Below are 13403 nucleotides of genomic sequence, written 5' to 3'. Positions count from 1 at the left end.
TCCTCCACGTTTGCATACATTTATTCTGAGAGCTGTCAGACATTTGTTTTTGGCTTCAGTATAGAGATGATGAGAGACTTGGCAGAGGCTGGTTTGGCTCTGAAAATTGAACTGAAGCTGGCAAAGCATTCCGTTCTTCATAATAAAGATGACGTTTGATCTGTTTTAAACAACACATTTCATATATAAATCTAGAAATGTTTTGGGGAAGCGTTAATGTACAGAAAAATCTGTGTGTCAGTTGATGAGGAAAGTCAGTAAGAATTTGTATCATTCAATATTAGGAAGGAATACGGCACATTGTAGCCAGGGACAGGCATAATGTTTAAGAAGACTTGTCCTTGCTATATTACAGTAAGCACCTGATCTTAGACTGATATGATTAGTCTATGCTGCTTTCTAACTAGCTGTAACTTTAATGGCTTTGTGGAATAGTTTGTCATTTTTTTAAATTAAGCGGGTATTTCAGAGCACTTAATCAAATTTTAATTTAAAAGCTCCACCAGTGAAGATTTCAATCTATATACAGTATCCATCCAAGTTTATGAAATAATGTATATAATGATGTAATGGGTTATGTTTTTTTTTTTCAGTACCACAGTCTGGCTCGTTATGCTGTAAAATGAGGTAAAGAAATAGAGCAAAGCTGTCACGGCTTGAAGGATTACGAAACATTAAGCGCAATGCAATAAAAAAAGCAATTAATCGTTACACTATATTTATACTGTAGCCAAAAACAGAGGCCAAATTTTTTCCATATTATATTACTTTATGTTTTTCACTTTGTTCTGGAATGATTCAACATACAGTAAAACTTAATGTAAGTGCTGCTCTATAAGCTGGTAGCTTTATTTTTACCTGCTATTAAAAGCACGTTAACATGCACAATCTTACACTTATTATGCTGTATATGCCGACGACTTGTAAGGTCATGTCTAAAATGGCTTTCCTTTATCAGGTAAGGTCAAAAAATTATGCATGTGTAGGTTTTTGCTCATTACCCCAAATTTGTGTTGCATGTAAACACATTTACTGCTGTTCTAACAGGCTTATCCAATGTGCACAAGTGCCTGTATTAACATCAAAAGCAGAGAATAATCTCATGCGTTTTTCTTTCGTTTTCAGACTTTTTTTGAATACGTTGATTTTTGTAGTGGTGTGCATGTAAACACACTCAATGTTGTAGACCAATTTGATTTCATTAGTATTCATAGGAATTTGTATGCAAAGCATGGTTTTAGCACACATATGTATTTGTATGTTTGGATAGAGACTAAAATGCACAAGATTAAAGGAATATTTTACCCAAAAATAAAAATTCTCTCATCATTTACTCACTTTCATGCCATTCCAGATGTGTGACTTTTTTTATTTTGCAGAACACAAACGAAGATTTTTAGAGGAATATCTCAGCTCTGTGGGTCCATACAATGCAAGTGAATGGTGGCCAGAACTTTGAAGCTCCAAACATCACATAAAGGCAGCAGAAAAGTAATCCATAAGACTCCAGTGGTTTAATATATGTATTCTGAAGCGATGTAATAACTTTGGGTGAGAAACAGATCAATATTTCAATCCTTTTGTACTATAAATCTCCACTTTCACTTTCAGGATGTGAATATGGTTTATAGTAAAAAAAAAAAAAAGGACTTAAATATTGATATGTTTCTCACCCACACTTATTATATTGCTTCTGAAGACATAGATTTGACCACCAGTCTTATGGATTACTTTTATGCTGCCTTCATATGATTTTCGGAGGTCTGGTCACCATTCACTTGCATTGTATGGACCTGGAGAACTGAAATATTCTTCTAAAAATCATTGTTTCTGTTCAGCAGAAGAATGAAAGTCATACACATCTGGGATGGCATGAGGGTGAGTAAATGATGAGAAAATTTTCATTTTTGGGTGAAATATTCCTTTAACATACTTACAAAATCTATAACATAAACCATTTTGTGTATGTAAAATGTATCAATCAAATGTACAAAAATGTGTACACTGTACGAATACCTGTGGATACAAATGAAATTACCCATACTGTTGTAAATGCTAACACACAGTGAAGCAGTATGTATAGTATGAATCACTATTATTGTATAATATACATAAGGTGTAAGGACATCTATATGAAAATTACAACATAAAGTGTAGTTTACCCACTCTTTAAAAGCACTGTGTGGACCTTTAAAACAAATCACACTATTAGGGTTGGTCTGTCACTCACAAACCTGCTCAGGAAGTTACACCTGTACTTAACAGTGCACGTACTGTACCTTGTTTATATGCTCAAACTCTGAGTCAACATATGATAGAATTTTCAATGCAGCCAAAAGCCACTCAACCTACACAGACCACTCTAACATCTAAAAACAGCTATGGAGTAGAAAACACGTACCTCTCCTGTGGTGAGGGGCGTCGGGTTGAGGGATTGGGGTAATTTATGTAATAATAGCAGCGGGATTGCAGGCGCTGTTTAAATTGTGGTCTTTGTACATGGTTAGTGTGTGCCAGTTGGGGAGGGGGCACAGTTTGTGTTTAACTTGGTGATGTGCCCATTCATACCTAATTCATTTGTTTATGTGCTTGCTCACACATAGACACACAGAGAGAGAGACATAACACATGCTAACAGTAAATATATGCTATTCACTAGGACTTTAAGAGTAACTGACTTTGGCCCATAGAGGGTGGAACTGTTTGCAGAGATGTGGAGTCTATTTTTAATTGAAGACTCTGGTTGTTCCATGCAGCAATGGAATAGCCACAGTTGCAAACCTTCCATTCATTATAGTTTTTGGTTTAGTTTGAACTTTTTCATATTTGCATTTTTTTCATTCACATACAAATTCTGATGTATTGCATGCTTTAGTTTAACTGTGAGTGTCTTACAAGCAGAAGTCTCCATTGACCTTTATTTGATCTAATTGGTGTATAAGAGAACCAATCGCGATCAGAATTTTTAGGGATGGGCGATACCAATTATTTTCTTTTCGATCTGATACCAAGTACTTTTAGGCCAATATAGCCAATATTAATATGAATTTTTACGAATTCTTTGGATAAAATTAGTAACTTTATTATTACAATTTTTTTTTATATATATTTATGGGCCTAAACAAAACATTATTAGGCTGCTTTGTTTACCCTTTAAAAATGAGTTAGTAGAAGCCACATATAAAACCTTAAAACTTAACCATAGATATTATTATATGGTTACTATTACTAAAACCAAGTTACCGTATGGATACTACAGTAATGCTGTTGTAAAACCATGGTTAATTGTATCGATACCTTCGTTACTGCCAAAAAGAAAAAAAAAAAAGACATGGTTACTACAGTCGTGGTTACTAGTCATGGTTAATACAATATTACTACATTAAATCCATGGTACGTTTTCATAAGGGTATCATTTGTTAATGAGGATTACAGATCATTATCAATGTTTTAACAACTCTGAATTTAAATAAACCTGTAAAAATTGTCAAACAAGCCCATTCACTTAGTGTGAATAACTCCAGATGCTATTTATCTGTCATTACCTCAGGAAAGCACTGCTCCCTCTTTTGAACAAGCATTGTGACTGAAAGGGTGAGCGCTGTCTGTGACTGCTAGTGTATTTTAGCATTTCTGCATGTCAAGATGAGCGAAAGAAAAAATAGTTCCGGTGCCATGCAACTATTCCCTCATATAAATTTTTTTTTTTCCACTTCGAAGCTTATGAGATGCATTAATATTCATGTAATCTTAATAATAAGATCACTTTGCACTACTCAGATTAGAAATGTGTACTGGTCGGCGCTGCACTGTCTCTCACTGTCTCTTACTGTGCCTATTGTCCTGTTTCCTTTTTAGTAATTTAGTAATTACGTTTGCACGTGCACTTTATGTAGGAATGTGTAGATCTTATTCAGTCTGTGTAGTCTCATGTGGTTCTGTGTTTGTCCTATGTTGTTTTATGTAGCACATTAAATTAAAGTAGTTCATATGACTCGTGCATTTTATTCAAATAAAATGAATCACATAAGGTTGTGTTTAATAAGTAAATATATAATATGCATGTGCAGCACGTTATTGAATGGCGCTGCTCTGTTTACACACACTCGCGGCTATTTTTATTTTGAGCGCTACTCACGAACATCATCTCAGATGTAGATGCTCAATAGTTCGGTTCACTTATAATATGCATTTAGAATGGCACCGGAGGTGCATTTTACCAGAAATTGAATAAGAAGCGAATTAAACAACTGTGAACTTGCCTACAAACAGACACATACAGGACTTCCTGGAGAGTTCAGAATGTCAAAATAAAAGCCTGAGGGTTTTAAAGTTAAAGGTGCACGATTGAAATATATTACTGTTGTATTTAAAATTCTAAAAGTCAATAATAATAATAATGTATTATTATTATTATTTTTTTATTATTATTTGTTTATTAATTATAACAATATATAAGTTGAATGGGTTCCAAAAAATAACTGTGAATGAAAAGTGAGCTGATATCTTACAACTAAATTGAACAAAAAAAGAGATCTGAATCCTTTAAAGTCCAGATACTAGTTGATGTTGAATGTTTTTTGCAACAAAAAAATAAATAAAAAGCTGCCTTCTTTTCTACTGAACACTTCTAGAATTTCTGGAATTACTGTTAATTTTGCTGCAGCATTATCCGGTAGACTAGTTAACAATAAAGTTTTTCTTAATAGTTTATACATTTATATTGAAATAATGTGTAGTTAGAGGTTTGTGTTTCTTTACATATAATTAGCATCACTCAGTGAGGTATAGATATTTTAAACTGATTATGTATAAAACAACACTGATATCGGATTGGTATCGGCCGATACTGAGATTTCAGATATCGGAATCGGATCAGAAGAGAAAAAGTGGTGTCGGTGCATCCCTAATTTTCACTCTGTGTGAGTTTTGCATCTTTATATCGGGAGTGTCTGAATTCCTTCCTGTCTAATATTACTGTGAAAAGAAGCCGTGCTCTAGTTCAGCAATGCTTTGTGTTATGAATAAATTATTCAAATTAGTGTGTTCTGCTTAGCTTTACTTCTTGCCGATTTAGATATACTGCTGTTATTTATTTGTTGTAACTTTCAGTTATTTGTCTTTTTGTGATTATTCAGAGTTCATTTTATACGTAATATGATGCTTTTAGTTTTCACCGTCATTGTGATTTTTATGTTAAATGATGAGGTCCATGTGCGTTGCACGTTTGACTGAGTGTGTGCATGATAGGAACCATTAAACTGCAGAGAATTTCAAAATAAAAGTCATCAATGTTTCTTAATCTTATAACTTTTTAATTTACTTTGCACATGTTAACGTGGCCCCCTCTGGCACGTCGGGGCCCTAGGTGGCCGCCTGTATCGCCTGTAGAACGGGCTGGCCCTGCTTCTGTCAGTGCCAAAATCTACCATCACCTAGTCAATGGATAATGTACAATTTAAATTTTTTTCATTACTTTGTGAGTGTTTTCAAATATTTTTTGCTGAATTCGGAGTAAATTGTGTACAAATTAAAATGTTCGTTTTATTTCAGCGTATATTGTGTAATTATATGACATCACAGATTTTAGCGAAATTGCGAAATTAATTATATTGGATTAGCCTATGTCACACACACACACACACATGCAGTATATACAGTATATAAATAATATGGATATATCACTCTGAAGTTATCATTAATGGCATTAGCCTTTGAAAAACCCATATTGGTCAACCACTGAGTTTGAGGGTCATCGACAAATAAGGTTGACTGAGATTCTAAGAATCAGAAATCTTTTAAAAAATCTAGTTTAAAACACATCTCAAGTTCTTAGGAATGTAATCGTTGTATCCATGTTGGTTTCATGTGTTACTGAAAAACATTTATAGCATATTCTACAAAAAAGCAAAAAAAAAAAAAAAGAAAAGAAAAGAAAAAAGTTATGACTATATTTTTTTCTGGCACAGTGAATTCACGTGAGTGTACACAACTTAATCTTTCATTTAAAAAAATATATTTAAAAAAGATTTTTCAAGGTGAACAATACTTTTACAAGTATATATATATACATTTTTTTTTAAGTAATATCAAGTTTTCTTATGGTTACTCCATTTCACCTTAAATTGTGCTTTTTAATAAAAAAATAATAAAAAAATACAAATATCCGGTAAAAAAAAAAAACAAAAAACTTGCACATAGTCATGATGGTCTAGAGGGGTCAATTTTTTTTTTTTTTTTTTTTTTTTGTCACATGACAACAAAATTACACCAACTGACTTTGATAAGGTGAACAAACATGTTTAAAATATTAATACAATTTTTATTACAAAATTGTTTAACTGTTTATCATTTTTAAGAAATAATAACAAAAGATTATTCCAAACTACTTAAGCCAACAATTGTTCTTTTTTTTTCAGCCTTTAATGAGATGGTTACACTTCAACATTTTGTACTTTTAAACCTCAGAAAAAAAAAAAAAGAAAAAAAAAAAGAAATTGAAAACATGTTCCGTATACTAGAGGTGTAGAGGTGTATTCAAGTAATTGTGTGTGTGAATTGTATTTTTCATTTGTTTTTAATAACTTAATAGATCTTCACCAAAAAATGAGTATCACGTCACTGATCCTTAATTTTCTATATAACATAACACTAATACCTGACAAAAATATAGGCCTGCCCTTCCTCTTCTCTTTCTACCCCTCTCCCTCTCTCTTTTCCCTAGCTAACAAACTCTTCCTGAGCAAACTTGGCACCTGAGTGGGGCTTCACAGTGGCAGGCTTGTTTTTTTTGGGTCTGGGTGGTTCTTATATCCACTCTGTTTTTCTTTTACCCACGGCCCCTGCTCTCCTCCCTTACTCCACTCTCTCAGTTCATAAGCATTCCTCTGGTATTTATATTTCCCTCCTGAATCGAGCTGCTCTCACACAGACCTTGAATTCAGCTTAGCCTCGAGGACTGTCCCCTCAGTTTTCACTTCTCATTGGCTCGCCTCTAGTCATGTGACTGAAAAATGGGGTGGGGCTAGATTCTGGCTCTCCTCCTGAGTTTTGAAGCTCTGGGATCTTCACATCTCACATGGGCTGGGTAGTTGGTGGACAGACAGTTGTGTTACTGTTTTTGGTATTTGTTTTTGGGGAGGGAGGTGGGGGAGGTGCGTTTGTGTTGTACGACCATGTACAGAGAGCTACTGCGTACCGAGAGCAGCGAATGCCTGGGCAATATGACCCCAGAGACCCAAGATATCTACCTGAGGATGGACCATCACAGAAGACGCTCAGGGTACAGACTGGGCAGGATAATTGCCCGACAGCAGTTGCTTAAGAGGATAGCGGCAGGTATGACCAGGTGGAACAGCATAGCTTTATCAGTGGAGTTATATAAGTCATTTTTATGAGTCAAAGTCAATGTGCTTGTGGGTGTGATTTTGAGTTGTTTACATTGTGTCTGTTAACTTAAATCATGTTTGAAGTCTGATGTTGAAAGTGTATTGACCTCCACAATTTTTGTTGTAATTTGACCCACATTACTCTATCTTTTGGACTGTTTTGCTATATATATATATATATATATATATGACTTTTCTTTAATGAATATTATTTGTTTAATTAACCCATTTGGAACAGTCTCATCAAACTATGGGTTGTAAAGTGTTAGACGTCACGTTTTACACACAAAGAAATTTCTGTGACTGATTCATCTTTAGTCAGAGCTCATTTGCACGTAACAACCACTAACTTGACCTTTGAACTTTCGTTTGACTCATAACTCTCTATGGTTTAATTACATAACGTGCTGCAGTATTTCGAGGTAAAAAACAAATAAAGTCAGTTTGATGAGGAATTTCTATTTGTCGAGGTCACACCTCAGGCTGTTGTTAACTTCAGCTGAAGACAATGGTGGGCCACTTAGGCAAACGACATTTGACATTTTATCCCTTCCCCTTTGCTTTGTCCACATCAGTATGAGATCTCACTTGAGGGGGTGTGTGTTGGGGGTGCACACATTATAAGAAGATTAAGACCCTTGCAGCCTCTTACACACACACACACACACACACACAATAAAAAACAACCTATAGATTTTACCCCACAAATATGAGGCAGCAATTTGCACCCACTTTCTTTGAGAACATTTTTTCTCAATTTTAGCACGCAATATACAGTAGGTTAAGAATATCATGTAAAGTTTACCTAATATAACTTAGATTGTAAATGTAATTTACCTTTGTAATATAGGCAAAGTTTACTTTTAAATATTGGGTAAAATTAACCTGAAAAATGTATTTTTTAAAATTATAATTATTGCAGATTTTTTAGACTACACTTAACAAAATCTATTTCAGTTGCTCACAGGAAAAACAAAAGTAATTGTTAAAGCTGCACTATTTGTTTGGTTAAAAATTAATAAATTGTCATTATTGATTAAGTAAATCAGTGTTCAAAAAAATGTCCTTACCTTACCCCAATTAATTGCAGTAAGCCTATAAAAATAATTTGTATTTTGAGCTGTCGGGTTGGAGTTGGTGCGAAATCGCTGGCTTATGTCGTTCCTCTTTGCGTCATGATGTCATGTCCGTAAACACAGGAAAGAAGTACCTACTGTCACGTGTTCTGGCTGGGGGTGCTGTTCAGTTCAGTCAGTCACTGTCACATAATTCAGGACAGCATCGCTGCAGTCTGGATGGATATTTATCTGTTATCCGTTTGGCGAAGTTGTTTACCCACTATAATGCTTGGAATTGGATACAGTATGCTATTATGAGTCGAACTAGGGATGCACCGATACTGGTATCGGAATCGGGTCCAATACCGTGCTCATATACTTGTACGCGTACTCGTAAAAATGCTCCGACACCAAAAACCGATACCATCTGACGTACGAATATCATTACGTAAACATTCAGTGCACAGATTTAAATCACGTCATGTCCTAGTGAGATTATTGAACAGCAAAAGCTGCGAAGTTTGGAATAATGTACAGATTTTGCTCTTATGGAAAGAAATTGGTACTTTTATTCACCAAAGTGGCATTCAACTGATCACAATGTATAGTCAGGACATTAATAACGTGAAAAATTACTATTACAATTTGAAAAAAAAAAATTCAGAACTTCTTAAACTACTTCAAAGATTTCTCATCAAAAAACCCTCCACATGCAGCAATGACAGCTTTGCAGATCCTTGGCATTCTAGCTGTCAGTTTGTCCAGATACTCAGGTGACATTTCACCCCACGCTTCTTGTAGCACTTGCCATAGATGTGGCTGTCTTGCCGGGCACTTCTCACGCACCTTCTAGCTGATCCCACAAAAGCTCAATGGAGTTCAGATCCATAACACTCTTTTCCAATTATCTGTTGTTCAATGTCTGTGTTTCTTTGCCCACTCTAACCTTTTCTTTTTGTTTTTCTGTTTTCAAAAGTGGCTTTTTCTTTGAAATTCTTTCCATAAGGCCTGCACCCCTGAGTCTTCTCTTTACTGTTGTACATGAAACTGGTGTTGAGCGGGTAGAATTTAATGAAGCTGTCAGCTGAGGACATGTGAGACGTCTATTTCTCAAACTAGAGACTCTGATGTACTTATCCTCTTGTTTAGTTGTACATCTGGGCCTTTCACATCTCTTTCTGTCCTTTTTAGAGCCAGTTGTCCTTTGTCTTTGAAGACTGTAGTAGGGATGCACCGATCCGATACCTGGATCGGTATCGGCTCCAATACTGACGGTTTTAAACGGATCGGGTATCGGTCCGATGAGCCCGATCCAAATCCAATACTGTGTGTTAGTCATGTACGTTACTGTCAAGCTAAAAAAAAAAAAAAAAAAGACATAAAAAGCAGTTAAAGCAGTTCATATGACTCGTGCATTTTATTCATAGCCACTTGAAGATGTGCAGTAGCTCTGTGAATCACAAAAGGCTGTGTTTTATAAGTGAATATATAAAATGCACACGCAGCTCCAGCGCGTCAGTGAATGGCGCTGCTCTGTTTACACACACACCCGCGGCTATTTTTAGCCTTCACACGGTGCACAATATTTGAGCGCTACTCACGAACAACATCTCAGATGTAGATGCTCAATAGTTCAGTTCACTTATATGCATTTAGAATGGCACTGGAGGTGCATTTTACCAGAATTTGAATAAGAAGCAAATTAAACTACTGTGAAATTTCCTACAAACAGACACATACTATGAACTAGCATAGCAGGGTTTATGAAACAGTTAATTGAAACAGTGATGTAAACATTGTGAGTAAATCCAGTTGAGCAGAATGGCAAACAGCAGATGAGTAATATCCAGGCAGGGTATAGACATGATGAACAGATAACTCACAACAGTCTTATGATACTTGCAGGCAATAATGAAGACACAGGCATGTTTGACATAGTTGAAAGGTGTGGCATCTCAGAAATACTATCAATGAGAACAAAGAGTGTGTTTGAAAGCGAGGTATATATGCAGTCCTTGATTAGCCACTAATGATATGCAGGTCCGTGTAATCAGAACTCAGGGGAGAGTGAGCGCTGTGATGGCAGTGAGGAAGAAAGAGAGAGAGAGACTGGTGGATCCATGACAAAAGGTGCACGATTGAGATATATTACTATTATAACATATTATTATTATTATTATCATTTGTTTACATATTATAATAATATTTAAGTTGAATGGGTTCCAAAAAATAACGGTGTGAATGAAAAGTGAGCTGATATCTTACAACTAAATTGAACAAAAAAGAGATCTGAATCCTTTAAAGTCCAGATACAAGTTGAAAACATTTTGCAAAAAAAAAAACAAAACAAAAAAACGCTTCTTTTCTACTGATGACTTATACTGGAATTACTGTTAATTTTGCTGTTACATTATCCAGTATACTAGTTAACAAAGTTTTTCTTCATAAGCTATACTGAAAATAATGTGTAGTTAGAGGTTTGTGTTTCTTTACATATTAAAGAGTACACCCAATTAGTTCCATACAATAATATAAAGATATTCTAAACTGATTATGCAAATAAACAACACTGGTATCGGATCGGGATCGGTATCGGCCGATACTGAGATTTCCGATATCGGAATCGGAAGAGAAAAAGTGGTATCGGTGCATCCCTAGACTGTAGTGTACACCTTTTGGTAATTTCAAGCATTGTATAGCCTTCATTCCTCAAAACAATGATTGACTGATGAGTTTCTAGAGAAAGCTGTTTCTTTTTTGCCATTTTTGACCTAATATTGACCTTAAGACATGCCAGTCTATTGCATACTGAGGCAACTCAAAAACAAAAACACAAAGACAATGTTAAGCTTCATTTAACGAACCAAATAGCTTTCAACTGTGTTTGATATAATGGCAAGTGATTTTCTAGTACCAAATTAGCAATTTAACATGATTACTCAAGGATAAGGTGTTGGAGTGATGGCTGCTGGAAATGGGGCCTGTCTAGATTTGATCAAAAATGACTTTTTTCAAATAGTGATGGTGCTGTTTTTTACATCAGTAATGTCCTGTCTATACTTTGTGATCAGTTGAATGCCACTTTGATGAAATAAAGTACCAATTTCTTTCTGAAACAGCAAAATCTGTACATTATTTCAAACTTTTGGCGCCAGTGTATATTTGTGTGTGTGTGTATATATATATATATATATAGGCCAATCTATACCTTGAATTCTGTGTCCAAATTTTTATTAGAATTTTTGGTAAATCACATAAAAATGCTGAATGGAAAAAACTAAAAGTGAATAAATTCGCCCAGGAGATCAGCAGTTACAGAAATACTCAAACCTGCCCATCTGGTACCAACAATCATGCCACAGTCAAATCACCAAGATCAGTTTTTTTGCCCATTCTGATGGTTGATGTGAACATTAACTGAAGCTCCTGACCCGTATCTGCATGATTTTATGCATTGCATTGCATTGCTGCCACGATTGGCTTGTTATAACCACATGAATAAGTAAGTGTACAGGTGTTCCAAATAAAGTGCTCGGTGTATATGCGCATCAAAAAAGTAATGTGACTTTGCCCCAACAAGCCATGTGAATACATAATTCGCTCAGAGAATATCATAAATTTCATTGAATAGCATCTCAAATGTTGCTCTGGTTATTCTGAAATGCTAAAGCCTGTCATCGAAATGATTGGATACTATTAGCTCCTAGAACTGTCTGACATACTTTCTTTCCCAGACTAAGGCATCTGTCGCTGAACGCAAGCAAACATGTTCGTCAGAGTGTTTTGTCTCTGTACTCTTATTATATTTAATAAAAGACCACTTCCATTCTCATTTCTATTTGGTGCCAATTTCCCCAGAGGTGTTGAATTTAACGCTGCTTTAATTACATTGTTTTTGCAATATTCCGGTTTTTCGCGTAAAGTACATTCGTAACTTGGATTGAAAAACGAGGAGAGTTGAGAACTGTTCTGAAACTCTAAAGGGGACATGTGAGATATGATTTTCCTCCTGAGAAAAAGACAGAGAAGCAGGAGGCTTCATTAAACGTTTCCATTTGCTCTTCGTTTAATCGCTCAGCTGCGTAGGAGATATTAAAGAGATCTTATTTGTGATTTTTCCTATGGGATGCTTTTTCCCCATTTTTCATGTATGAGGTCACACACCACCTGCTAAGTCACTCATGTGGTCATTATTTAACTGAATGATTTTCTTGGAATGCTGCCCCAGTGTTCTCGTTATCTGACAAAGAATGTTCTGGTAACTTTTTGAAGGGGGATGTTGTCTGGAATCTAGTGGCTCAGTGCAGGTGTATGTCTCACGTTGAGGTCTTGATTGGCTGTGATAAGGTGTTGGGGAGTGCGAACAGCAAGGCGTGTTAGGTCTTGTCCTTTTGCGTTTTCATATAGAGGGATCTGTGTTGTCTGGTTTGTCATCACACAGGGTATGTATTTCAGGAGACACACAGGACAAGGGATATCAAAAATTCTGTCATCATTTACTCACCTTCATGCCTTTTGATATCTGTATGACTTTCTTCTGTAGAACACAAAAGGAGTTATTTATAGCAGAATGTCCAAGCCTCTCTTTCCCATACAATGAAAGTGAATGGAGACCACTGCTGTTGAGCAAGATTTCAGTGAATAACAGCTTAAATTGTGTCATGTTCCTCACACAAAGCTATCATATATTTTAAAAATACAGTTGCTTAGACAACTGTTATCATTTTTGCTTTTTTTGTCCTTTTTTGAGCTTGACAGTCCCTGGTCACCATCCACTATCATTATATTTAAGAGAGCATCGAGAACATTTTCCAAAACTTCTCCCTTTTTGTTCCATGGAAGATGGTCCTAGGTTTGGAATAATATGAGGGTGAGGAGATGATGACAGAATTTTTTTATTTTAGGATGAACTATCCCATTATGGTGGTTTCAGAGCCAGACAGGCCTGGCGCTTCTT

At 35.5% G+C, this 13403-nt stretch overlaps 1 protein-coding gene across 4 annotated transcripts in view; it reads left to right on the top strand.

Annotated features, from left to right (window-relative positions):
• The window catches only part of LOC127422052 (stAR-related lipid transfer protein 13-like), a 127435-nt gene that overhangs the window by 66604 nt on the left and 47428 nt on the right, over positions 1-13403 (top strand). The window contains exon 1 of one of the 4 annotated variants that reach the window (XM_051665393.1): positions 7167-7338. The exons of the other annotated variants lie outside the window; for them this stretch is intronic. Coding sequence (XP_051521353.1) covers positions 7176-7338 — 163 coding nt within the window. The 5' untranslated portion in view covers positions 7167-7175. Of the gene's footprint in view, positions 1-7166; positions 7339-13403 lie in introns of those variants that run through there. 4 annotated transcript variants of the gene reach the window in all.

This window comes from Myxocyprinus asiaticus, chromosome 31 (genome assembly GCF_019703515.2).
Source record: "Myxocyprinus asiaticus isolate MX2 ecotype Aquarium Trade chromosome 31, UBuf_Myxa_2, whole genome shotgun sequence".
Classification (NCBI taxonomy): domain Eukaryota; kingdom Metazoa; phylum Chordata; class Actinopteri; order Cypriniformes; family Catostomidae; genus Myxocyprinus; species Myxocyprinus asiaticus.
Note: the sequence above shows the minus strand (reverse complement) of the source record. Positions and strands in the feature narration are given on the sequence as shown.